The sequence below is a fragment of the Aquarana catesbeiana genome, linkage group LG08, assembly GCF_042186555.1.
Source record: "Aquarana catesbeiana isolate 2022-GZ linkage group LG08, ASM4218655v1, whole genome shotgun sequence".
NCBI lineage: Eukaryota > Metazoa > Chordata > Amphibia > Anura > Ranidae > Aquarana > Aquarana catesbeiana.
Genome location: NC_133331.1, coordinates 43144380 through 43157758, shown reverse-complemented (window position 1 = coordinate 43157758; position 13379 = coordinate 43144380). Strand labels below are relative to the sequence as shown.

Here is a 13379-nt window from a genome sequence, read left to right as displayed (position 1 = left end):
AAACGTTTGCGGCGTTTGTAGAAGCTCCCTCTCCTTACTGCTTCCTGTCATTTCCCCGACAGAACGTGGTGCTCATATTAGAGAAGAACAAGGAAGAGAGACGACTGTCTGTTCGCTGAGCCCTCTGCTATAATAACACAATGTACCGACGACGCTGGCTTCACACATCTCATCTTTTTTTTTTTTTTTTTTTTTTTTCCCCAAAATGGATTTTTTTTGTATTTTACAATAGTTATAAAAACCCCCATACCATATGACTTATCCAGCCTATATCCAAGCTTATTACGTTGCATGACCTACCCCGCCATCCTGAATCCTTTTTATTATAATATATCAAAGGAAACTGGTAGGAATAGATATATGCCCAATGCCTTGTGAAAATGTGTTTACCCTCTTTCCAGATTTAGCGGTTTTTGATGTGTTTGGAACAGACGGAAATATTTGATCAAATGTACTTGTCAGAAATACAGAGAATTGGAGGGGGAGCACACTTTTACAGCATTGTGTTTTATGTTAACAGAAGTAGTCGTCATTTATAGGATCACTGTACCTGAGCTAATAATAAATCCAATACTATGTATTTAAGAGTCAACATACAGAAATGTTTTATATTAAAGGATAACCAAACTTTTGTATAGTTACCCTATAGCCCTTTTCATCCTCTGATCCAATATAGTTATACCTTAAAGTGCTCTTAAACCCTCCGTTTTTTTTTAAGGCACTTTTAGCAGCTGATTTATCCACTTAAGATTTTATATTTTGCAACTTCTTTATATTTCAATCCTTGCCTAAGTTTCCATTTAAGCCGGTACCATGACTGCTGCCCCAGGTGTCCTGTTTCAGAGTGGCTCTTTTGTCTTGCAGCATCTTACAAAGTCATCCTTGCATGCAGAGACTAGAAGTTGTGTCTCCTTACACTGTGTGCATCAGTAGAAACACACAGCCCCATAGCCAAGGTACTCCCCTGCCCCTCTCTTCTTTGAGCTGAAAGACTGGCTGGAGACTGCGCTGTCCACTTTTTAGGTGGATCTGTATACAAAAAAAAACAAAAACAGACTCTTATTGGAGAAGAGACATGAAATGTCTGTTCCTCAATAAAATAAACGTAGCTACCTTTTCGCAATCCTCCCTAGAATGTAAACGAAGCTGTGCATGCACAGTGCATTGTGTCCAGACGAATAACTCCTGCACTGGCCAATCAAGATGCTGGCAATGGCAAGGGACCTCAAAGGTGTTGGACCACTGGAGCATAGGTGAGAATTTCCCTGGAATTTCAGGGAAGCCGCAAGCTGTCACAGCCGGGTGCTTACACTAGTGATGCCGGGGAGCGGCGAGGGAGAGAACCGAGGCTTTGGGTTGCTGCATCGCTGTATCGCGGGACAGGCAAGTGTGTGTTTTATTAAGTCAGCAGCTCCACTTTTTGTATATGCTGACTTTTAATAAACGCGGAAACGACTGGAACTCCGCATTTAAGCCTTAAGGCTATACTGCCACCTACAGAAGGATTGGACATTTGCAAACCAAAAAACCTTAGGCCAGTTCAAGGTATAACCCCCTCCTACTACCAGCATTCCTCACTTCTTGCCGGCGGTTATAGAGACTGCCTGCACACACTGTGTGCTAACAGCTGAAATTGTTAACAGCAGTTGTCATGTAACTGTTCATCTGAGCGATTTACATGTTCCCGTTAGAGAGGTTCACCCTCTCTGTTTGTCTTGTTTACCTTTATCATCGAAAGTAAAGTGAAAGAAAATCCCAAATTTTGGGTTGTCACCAGAACAGGAATAGAAAGGAAATCGTCCAATGGGGACACCAGTTCCAGTGACAGTGGGGACAACCAGGGTTTCTCTCACTTTGGAGGGATTCCCTCTCACTTCTTGTTCTGGCTGTGGGATGGGAAGTGAAGGGAAATCTCCACAATGGGACACAGATGGCAAAGGCAAAATAAATAAATAAATTAGAGGAGTTATAACCCTCCCTTACGCTATCCAAAGTGGGGGAAAAAAAAGTTTTGCCTTTTTGTTCTATTTTAAAGAGTAACCTGTGATTTTTTTTTGTTTTTTTTGTTCTAGCAACTTTTTTTGCTTTTTCTTAAGCCTTTTCTCCACTGCTGCTGGTGTTTCCCACGCAATCATCCTCAGCCTGGATTTTAGATCTTACTGGATGATCCTCCAGACCCCAATGGACTGGATTTTGCAGGGTGAGGATGGAAGTAACCCTCAGACACTGGGCTCTGTGTGGAGCGCTTCCCAGACTGGTTCTGGTTCAGTTGGCTGCAGAGTGCTTCCAGGTTCAGAGCCACTGGCATTGTCTCTGCATTTGCCTTGTCTTCAAAGACTAACTTGGTGAGTAGGCTATTTGGACCAAGCACTGGGAGTTCCCTCATTTTTATTGGTCGCTGGCACAATTATTCCTAGTTTTGTGCCAGCTTTGCCATTGAAGGGGTTGAGGCTGTGGGATATGGGACAGAGCACTGTTGTCATTCTTCTCAGTGCAGTGTCCCACTCCAAGCTCTCTTTCCCACCACACAGCATTGAGAAAATATCTCCCCTCTGCTGCTCTAGCTGCAAAGAGCTATTTGGGAATTAGATCTTGGATTAAGTCCTGATTCACTCCCACAGTGACACTTGATCACCTTCGGCCACCTGACCCTGTGACTGCAACATGGGGACACCAATCCCACTCTTCCATTTGCCCCTAGCATGCTCTCCACATATGGGTCAGGGATCGACCTTTTGTCTGTAGCCTGGAATCCTGTTACCCTCTGGTATTGGGAGTCTCTTCACAGTCATGGTTGCTTTGATTCTGAGTTGGTCAGGTCTTGTGACTCATGGGTTTTCCTTAAAAGAGTTGCAGTCCATTGCTATCATTCCCAAATTGAAGGAGACTGTTTTGGCTCTTATTTATGTGTTGTACATTTTTCTGAAGCTTGAAGCTAAAGGGTAAACCTGTCATTTCTACCAGTGCGGCTTCTGGCCTTGGGTCTTATAGGTCATCTAAGGCTACAAAGATTTTCCCTTTGCAGCTGCTCATTTAGATTTTTGTTTGAAGACTGCAAACACTTTATAGGTTGTTTGCTCCTCCTCAGCCTAAGTTCACACTGTAGCGATGTGGGAACCAGCGCGATTACAACGCTGGTTCCACTTCCATTCTCTCCCGCAGGCAGTTCATACTGCCCTCTGCGAACCACTGTGGGTGTCAATACAATGTTAATGACACCCCCAGATCAGTTCACACATCGCAGTCTGAACTGTGAACTGGCATAGGAAGCAGATTGCATTGGTGAGATTCCAGTACGGGAAAAAAAAAAGTTCCTGCACTATTTTCCCGCGAATTCAATGCGAGATCAGCCATACAACTGTATGGCTGAACTCGCATTGCACAGACATCGCATGCGATCGGCACCGCAGTGCGGATGCCAATCACATGCAAGGTCTGTGTTCGGACAAGTGTGAACCCAGGCTAAGAACGTGTTATCCCTGTAACTGCTTAGTGGGCAGTTTGTTAAAAAATGATCTGTTTCTACTGTGGTTCCTGCTGTGGCACACCTTAACAAAATGACTACTATACCTGTGGAGCATGCTCCTGCGTTCAGGGATCCAACAGATAAGCGGCTGGAGGCCCTTTCCAGAACTATGAAATCCTTTGTAGCTCCTATCTTCTACCCTATTTTGTTTGGAATTTTACTTTGCCAAACAATATCTGATTCGTCCAAATCCCCTAAATGGGATCTTACTGCACCCGCAAGGTTATATTTCGTATGGCCATCACTACGGCTATGCAAATGACTGATCTGGCTTCTTCGTCTTGAGGGAACACTTTTGGTTCTGCACATGGACAAGCTGGTGTTGAGGTCCAGGATTTCTTTCCTTCCCACCTTCCACCTTAATCAGGTCCTTGTTTCCCTCTTTTCAGCTCCAGATAATCAAAAGGAAACTTCCTACCATTGTTCGGCTATGGTTAGGGCTGTTCAAGTCTATTTTTCAACCACTGCTTCTTTCAGGAAGACTGATTCCTTTTTTTGTCATCCCAGATGGGCCCAAGAAGGGAGCCTCAGCTTCTCTCTCTGCCATTTCTTGGTGGCTCAGACAGCCGACTTGTTTAGGATTATGAATCTGGTCCCCCTGCCCTTTCCTGTTAAGGCTGACTGCACTAGGGCAGTGATTGCCTCTTGCGGTCTTCTGTTCATACATTCTCTAAGCTCTACCCAGTGGATCATTCTGCTTTATCTCATGCAATTTTTGGGTGTAGGATCCTTTAGATGGCTCTCTGACCTGCAGATAGTCCCCAGTTATTGTTACTTTACACTGGGCCTGTTAATGGTTGTTTGCTGTGTTGCCCCCTACTCAGACTGCTTTTAGAAGTTCTGAAAATGAAGGACTTCCTTTGTTTCTCAATTGATGAGAGAGAAAATATTTTTGCACTCACTATATTGATAGTAGTAGCGATTATACCCTGGGCTGGCCCACAGGTTTTTTTTTTTGTTTGTCATTGTCCTGTCCTCCTGTAGGCTGCAGTTTAACCCAAAGGTTTCATATTTCCTGTGTACCTCAGTGGACTCCAAGAAAAGGAGTTTTACCTTGCATCCAAAAATCATGTTTTTGCTTTGGATAGTGCAAATGACCATAAAGGCCCCTTTCAATTTTTTTCTGTCTGAAATGTATGAAATTTTATACATTTTAGTTCTGAGAAATAAATAATAAATCTGTATTCATTTATATGAATTTGTTTCTGAAGTGTTTTTGCTTTATTGTTGAAGTAGATTTCTGATTTTAGTAACTGAATAGAGGAACCTTAAAGGTCTGTGTGAAGAAAGGGCTTCCAAACTAATAAGTATTTTACATGGAGTTTATAACATGGAAAACATACAGATTAGTCTGATATAAAGTCGGCCACATATAAAATGCTGTTCCCCTTCCTGTGAGCAGGAATTCACACTCCTTCTGAAAATGGGAAGCAGCATGGTGCTCCTGCCATGATGCAACTAAGTGAATTGGGAGGGGCTTAGTGGGAAGGGGGTGGTACTTTTCAGTCACAGGTCGTCAGTATGTGTTTGAAATTGTCAACTTTTAATTTATGCCTGGAGATTATTCCACTATGAAGCTGTGTAGTGTCTCTGAAAGGAATGACAAGTGCGGGATAATTGAAATTTCTGTGCCTGCAGCAGCCTCAAGTACAAAAAGTCTGGGGAAGAGGACCTGGAACTCTCAGGAACTCTCATGCATAAGACTGTAAGACTGAATATGCATAGCCTGCAAAGATTTCTCTTATAAAGGGAATTTTTATATAACTATTTTTTTTTTACTTTTGCAAGCTCTCTACTTCTAAATGAAGGAATGTCATATAGGAAATGGCTTTCTGTCTTTATATTCATAATATGGCATCCAGATTGAGCAGATAAGTACTAAAACCTTTTCTCTCTTACAACACACCAGCTTGTTATCAGCCAGTGCAGATGGTAATAGCCTACAGCAATCACCTTTTTTGTTCTGATTGCTTCAAACAGGATTCTATAGGTTCCTGGACTCTGCAGTTTCCCTTTACTATTTGCAAGGAAGGACTCTGCTATGAACTCCTTTAAAGCAAACCTTTCCTTAGGGAACATGCTGGCTGCCATTGCTGACCTCCTTCAGAAAATGGAAGCTGTCTGTCTATTTGACCACCGGATTAAATGCCTTTTGAGTTACTGACCTGGAAGTATGCGGCTCAGAAAAGTCAGAAGTTCCTATGTACTTAACTGTGCAGGGTTAGTGAGTATTGAAGAAACAAGGTCAGCATGACGCTTGGGCTGCAAGCATTTGCACAGTGTAAAATTCTGGTAATTTTTGTGTGCCTTGTGATCTCCACGTTCTGCATTCAGCTCGCTGTACAAAAGAATGGCTGTAAGTGTCTGTATTTAAGTAAATGCTGATGCTTGTGTGAATTGGCATACAGTGATTACTTTGGCACAAAACAGCACCTGCAGCTCAACAGACATGTTAAATTGCCCGACTTTTATGCTGGACTCCAAGAGGTAGTGATAGAGGGACGCTGGACACAGATTTTTAACAGGTAATCAAAATGCAGACAAAGTCATTACTTTGACAGATTTGCCTGTATTTGGCAGTTTACCACGAAGATGGAGACCTCCCCAGGAAAGGACATTTTGCCTGAGTTGAGAAATTCAGATGTAATAGGTCAAAGATGGCACCAAATGAGCTTGTAGCTCAAAAAGAAGCAGGAGCTTCTTTTGGTCGACAGCGGCACGCTTTGCCATTTTCTGCCATTGCAACAGCAAAGTTGCACCGGGATTGGGGTGCCATTTAGAAGTAATGGCATCTCAAACACATCCCATGTTTTTACGCATTTTGGAATCACGGCGCTTCCGCCCATGATTCAAATTGCCTAGGTGTGAATAGAGCCTAAGGCTTGATTCACACCTATGCATTTATAGTGCTTTTTGCATTTTTCAGATTTGCAATACAGCCCATTTAACATGGTTTCCTATGGAACAAGTTCTGTAGTGCAGATCTGCAAAATGCTAAAAGCACTAAAAATGCATAGGTGTGAATCCAGCCTTAGAGTCCAAAGTCTTCATTGTTCAACTGGTTACAAGCACGGCAAAAGACAGCCCTTGCTACATCTACTGTGAACACCAATACTGTAACCTCCTCTGCCGGCAGATCAGTCTGCTTAGGAGGGCTTTTGAGTCCATTTAACATTCTGCCATTTCACCTAGCCCTAATGAAGGGGGATTGTGTGGCCCCCCAAAATACGTTGGCTGTCTTTTGCTCTGCTTGTTGTAACCAGTTGAACAATAAAGACTTTGGACTCCCAAGGATTTTTCATTTCGTGCTCTCTTTGAGCTATTACACCGGAATTTTACCCTTGAATTCTTTACAACCTGTTGCCATCTGTGTGTATAAGGTCCTAGAAGTCAGCAATGGCAGCTGCAATATTTCTCTATAGAAAAGGTTTTCTCTAAGGTGAAACTATAGTGGTCTTTTTAAAACCTATACATTTTTAAGAGGCTTTTTTTTTTTTTCTTACCCTTTGTTGACAAAGGATTCCCAGTGTCCTATGGGTTATCCAAAGAGACAGACACACCTTTGATCACATAAAATGTCTCATGGAACGCTTAGAGGTCATCAGGCAGGAGAGTGGATGCATAATGCCGCGTACACGCGATCGGGATTTTGGTCAGAAAAAGATATGATGGCTTTTCCAAAGGGATTCCGCTCAAGCTTGCCTTGCATACACACGGTCACACAAAAGTTTGCTGACGCGGTGAAACTTCATAGGTTGTGGGGTAACTGTTCTACTTTTTAGTCCCATTTATATGCTTATTAGACTAGTAAATAACTTAAAGTGGTTTTATTCTCTCAAAAAACGTTTAAAAAAAAATGCCCACCCCTCAGAGCAGCTGATCTAACACCCCTTTCTAGGCTGCTGTGCCTGTGTCAGGGTAATGCAGCATCTCTGGGCCCCTCTGGAAACCCACACGATTGGATGGGGCCCTGTTACCTGCCGTTATTATTATGATTTGTCTGCTTTATGCTTTTGGGAACAAGTTCCCTTTTATGTGAATTACATTTTCTTTCTTTACATATTTTTTCCCCTCCTGCTAGCATCCTGCTGTTACACAAAATAGCTTGAGGGACTTTCCCAATGTCTTGAGGCCTATTAAGCTGGAAGAGATTGCAGGAGGGAGCAGACACACTGCACAGATAGGCCGTGTAAAAGTGTGCAGAACACATTGTACAGCGTAAAGTTTGCTACAGAGCATGGCTATAGACCAAGAATATCAGCATTGCGCTGGAAAAAAGGATTCATACAGGTTAAGTTATGATGCATTAAAGGCAATAACCATAGTAACCATATTTCAGTTTACAGAGATCATAGAAAGGTGTAACTCAACTGTTTAAAAAAAAAAGGGAATTTCAATTGGTTGCCAAAGATTATTGCTCTTTTTAAATAGTTAAAATAAGTTTTACACTGGTCTAACTGACTATATTCCATTTACATTTGTTTAGCGTTAATGCGTTTCCTGAAGGGAAGCTGGCCTGAAACAAGCATGCAGGATGGGAGTTTTAGACTTCATTGGCTGCTTGCTTGTTCAAGGTCACAGGATGGGGTGAACCTACCTTGCACTAGGGAGTGAAGGCAAGATCAGGGTGGCAGTCCTAGATCCTGTACCTATAACAAATTGGCAGTGACATGACTTTGCTTGACTAGCAAAAGTTCAATACATATTTGCACTTAATGATACATTTCTAATCTGTAGGGATTTACAGATCAATAATTGTGAATCTACTCAAAAAAAAAAAAAAAAAAGCATATCGTATGGAATTGCAAATTTTTATTGAATTTCAGGTGAGTGCGTTTAATACTATGAAACATTTATGTGTATCATTGTGGCATATTTATTTTGTTAGACCCCTTTCACACTGAAGCTCTGCTTAAACAGCCGCTAAAGCGCTGTTTTTGCAGTGCTTTAGCGGCGGTTTTTGGGCGATAGCGGGACGATTTTTTTTTAAGGTCGCGTGACAATGGGACCTTTTAAAAAAAAAAAAAAGACCAGTTTTGCAACGCTTTCGAAGCGCTGCCCTTTCATTTCAATGGGCAGGGGCGTTTTTTGGAGGGCTGGACTTTTTTCTACTGTCCCACAAGCGCATCGCCCCAGTATGAAAGCACACATTCAAATGAATGTGTGCTTTCCCGGTGCTATTTTTATCACTAAATGCCTGAAAACTGTCTCAGGGTGAAAGGGGTCTTATTGTGTTAACACCTGGTATTTATTCCTTGCAGCAAGAGCAAACGTAAGCACCGGCAGCTTCATTTATTTGATTTATTTCACATTTTTTAACAATATACTGATTTCGAGCGATGCGTTAACCGTTCGGTTCTTCTACTAAACATAAACACCTGTTCATCAGTCCCGGTAGCCACTATTCTGGGATTCTGAGCCCTGGGGCTGGTGAGTGACATCAGGTCTAGTGTAGAACTAAGCCCTATTCACACTACTGTAGCACATCACCAGGTGTTGCACATTGGGCAGCCATTCATTTCAATGAGCTGTCCTACTTTCAACAAATGTGGCAAAGAAAGCTCATGCATCTTTTTGGGTTTCTTGCTTGGAGTATTTGGGGTGCAATACAAAACAAACAGGACACGAGCGGAAATCCCTGCAAATTTAGGGAATCCCTTTGGGACCCCCAGATCACCAGAACTAATCTCCCCATTGGAAGATTTCCCATCTATTACTTTTTTTGGGGATAACACAAAATGTGGGATTTTCTTCGCTTTAACTTTTATTGATAATGATAAACAGGACAAATCGAGAGAGCTAATCTCCCTAACAGGGGCACAGACAGCAGTAATAACTGACAGGGGTTCTAGACCCTTTCCACTTTATCCAAAACTAAAAAAAAAAAAAAAGTTTTGCCTTTAGTTATACTTTAAAGCAGTAGTAAACCACCGGCTTTAAAAAAAAATAAAAACTGCAAGGCAAAGTTATAATGTGCTAGTATACAATGCATTCTAGCACATTATGTGAAACTTACCTGAAAACAAAGCCCTCCAGCGGTATGCTGTCACCACTAACAGGGCTTCTATCTTCATCCGGTATTCCTTCTGGGTTGGCGGGCTCCGGTCCTTTGATTGTATGAGCTGCAATTACATCACTCCCGCGCATGCGTGCAGGAGCCTCTGTTCACAGTACAGGAGTCTGAGGGAGCGGCACAGGTATGCTGTTCCTTCAGAGAGCATACAACGGTGACGTCACCGGCGGCTTCGCAGGTAACTATCTCCTAAACGGTGCACATTTAGGAGATATTTACTGTACCTATAGGTAAGCCTTAATATAGGTAAAAATCAACCAAGGGTGTTTACTCCCACTTTAAGAATGAACAACCACTCTTATTACACTTTCCCGTATTGCACTGGAAGAATGAAAGGCGGTTGCTTTGGGACAATACAATCATGATGCAGTAAGAAATATCCAAACTTCTGATCATCATACATGCATAAGGACAATGATAATCTCTTGAATCTAGGGAACATCTTTAAAAATGAGCCCACAATAGCAGTCTATAGATTTATATCATGACACTATCCTTTTACTTTGCTGGAGCCACCTGACATGCCTCCAACTTAGCAGCAGGATCAGCAGCATGTTTGTGCCTCCACAGTGATTTGTCAGATACTGTATGAGGATTCTCTATACAAGTCTCTATTGCAGGGGATCTTTTCTTTACCTTTTCACAATTACAGACACCCAATGAACTGCCCAATTATATCCCAAACCCCTTTTATTAGACCGTCTAAATTACCACCACCAGTCTGAAGTCATTTTGTTGTTACCAAAATGACTTCAAATAGTGCAGAAAATCCTGGTCCAGTGGTTTCATTATTTGGAGATCAAGTGTGTAGCAGAGTTTTTGTTTCCCATGCTCTGGGTCAGGAACCCCATGTCTATAGTGTGAGATACAGTGCGAATGATTGTACAGGGACTCCAAACACTTGTCAAGACAGACTTCTTGTTTCTTCTATATCCAAGCAAATTATTGTTTGGCCTCAAAAAGCCATCAGTGAAAACTGGCAGAGAATGTCTGAAATGAAAATAAGTATTCTCTCTACACACTCCATCAAATCAATGTAAAAAACTTCAAATAAGATCTTAATATAAAGCTTGTTTATTGGTATAACAATTTTCACAACAGACGGCTGCAGTGATCGTGCATTAGGATTGCAATAGATTGTTAGACCTTAGGATTATAATAGACAATGAACAATGTATAAACCTTTTTTCATACATACACGCTTAATTTAATAAAGAAGTGCCAAGAAGAATGATTCTGTGCAAGGTGCAGTTCCCATAGCAACCTATTAGATCAGCAAAAGCTGAATTCTGATTGGTTCCCATGGGTTACTGCACAGTAATGCTCATAGATCTCATGGCAGACTAGATGCTTTATAGTGTTGGCACTGTGCAGCCAACTACTACTACTGCCAGCTTGTCCCTCTTATTGCTGCTTCTGCTAATTTTTCATCTATATAATCCTGACAATTATTGGAACAGATGCATTCATCTTTGTAAACATAGTGAGTGGTACAAAAGTCACAAAGTATACAAACTTCTTTGTGCAACAGGTGCCATTTATAAACCTGGACATTCAGTAAAAACATTCCAGCATACAGTAATTGGCCCCATTTGACTTTTAGCAGAATACACAAGAACACTGAGTTCATAGATAAGTGATCATACTATAATTCCTAACCTCAACAAAACAACACAGCAGGGCTGAGAATGATTGTGTTTTTCACAGAATAATGTAAACTCTGCTCATCTCACATGCAGAAAATATAGCTTGATGGGGCCCTGTCCTATACATATTAAGGGAAAAGCAACAGATGTGCTTTAAACCCCCAACACTCACCCCACACCACATTGCCTGATGGCACTTTCAAGTATGGAGGAGCATGTGACAGTGCTGGACCATTCAAGTCCATCTCATGGGGAATCCAGTGCACTGTGAAAGCTACAACTAAGGGGACTCAAAACCTAGATAGGATCTTCCTTTCATGCCCAGTGGCTGAATAAAGTGACAGTAAGGCACACATATGCTGCTGGAGATGGGGACATAATGGTGGATCAATAAACGTGTGGAAAATGCGCAGGTTTGCTTTAAAAGTGAAGTGTGGGGTTTTTGCAGATTTACACTTGCCTAGGTGGATCTGTTGCCTGCCGGCTCTAACACTGAGAACTGAGTAATCATACACGCAGATCGCTTGGTTCTCAGAGCTCTCTGTGCAGAGAGCTGGAGACTGTCAGTCACTGCTCACTGGAGCGCTGGGCAGTGGAGAGGGCGGGAGCAGCCAGCTCAGCCATGGGGGCGGAAAGTCTAGGGATACATAAAGAATTTTTGCTTGAAAGATTTTTGCATATGATGGTACAGAACACATGAATGGAAAAAACAGTCATCTGCACATAGCAAACTAATTACAATAGAACAGAATAGTTACATTGTATCTATGATAATAGAAATAATTCTTAGGGATAAGGCCTCGTTCACATAGGTGTACTTAAGAGTTCACCATAGGTGTGTGCAGCCTATTGCATTAGGGTGTACATAATATTGTTTATTATTTATCATAACTTTTTTTACATTTAAAAAAAAATTTTTTTACAATAATTTATCATATTTAGGAGCCTCATTGAGGGGGGGGGGGGGGGCTTTGTTGAAATAACAGGTGTCTAAACAGACTCCGGATGTCTCACTTTTCAGACCGAGAAAGGGACAGAGGACAGAGATTCCCCAGTCCCTTTCTCTACAGCCAAGCAGCAGGGGGGATTAATTCAGCACAGCATGATTAGGGTGTGACCTGGCACACCCTGTGTGTATGCCTACGGAGTTCACCCATGCAAGGACCATGTTTGCCCACATAGCATGCACAGGTGTTCGTAGGTGGTCTTATTGGGAGAACTGGCTGCTGGGATTCAGCCACTGCTTCCCAATTTAACATATACGTGGGTGTATGTCTCCGAATGCAGACAGTGTGAATTTGGGGACACACAACCGCACAAATGTCAAATTGGGAGCAATGGCTGCATCCCAATTAACATAAATGGGACTGTCTGCATGCAGTGGCACAAAATTCCTGTGCATCTTTTGCAAACAAAACTCGGCCCTCACACGGCTGTAAGTTCTCCCATGTTGAACAGGGCCTAAGAAGCAAGCTCCTAAGATACCTAGTCCAGTCTTATTGGTTAAAAACAGGTTAGAAATGATTGTGCCAATTTTTTCTTTAAAATTTCCATTTCATTTTTACAAGAACATCACCATTATCTGCCCAGTGACCTGACAGCCAGCACCTGCTGTTATGTTTCTATTGTATGCACTGAAGGTGCAAAGCACCACGTGTATTATATTGTCCACATGTATAATATATACCAAGTACAATAAGTCTCAACAGAATTTCATATGAATGGATAGACAGAATATTAATTGTGTATTATATTCCTCTGGGTTTGTATGCATATTGCCTTTCTTCTCTTTTCCTGTGTTCTGAGACTATTAAATTGAGTGTGGTCTGGCAAATAAATGTTTTGATATTTTTTGCTACTTACATGGTGTTATACCATATATCTTATTATGGGCTGCTTATATCATTGTTGATATTTTAGCTAAAATATTCACACATTATTTTTACCTGTAGCACCTTTCATTTACAGTCAGCACTTCTCTGTTGTCCTTCTGCATATAGACAACTGATTATTTCTAGGGTTATTTCATTGAGGTTTTTGTGTTAAAGAGAAATTAATGTTGTTATTATTTTTTTTAGCTTTACATGTGAAAAAGATCAGCTTCATGTAAGTAATGTAACCAATAGTTTTTAAA

General features: G+C 41.6%; 1 protein-coding gene across 2 annotated transcripts in view; it reads left to right on the top strand.

The window, feature by feature from the left end:
• The window catches only part of FANK1 (fibronectin type III and ankyrin repeat domains 1), a 208975-nt gene extending 204284 nt beyond the window's left edge, over window positions 1-4691 (top strand). The window contains exon 10 of one of the 2 annotated variants that reach the window (XM_073595750.1): window positions 63-4691. In XM_073595750.1, coding sequence (XP_073451851.1) covers window positions 63-119 — 57 coding nt within the window. In that variant the 3' untranslated portion in view covers window positions 120-4691. The remainder of the gene's footprint in view (window positions 1-62) is intronic. The other variant, XM_073595748.1, reaches the window with a different exon arrangement.
• The last annotated feature ends 8688 nt before the right edge of the window (window positions 4692-13379 follow it).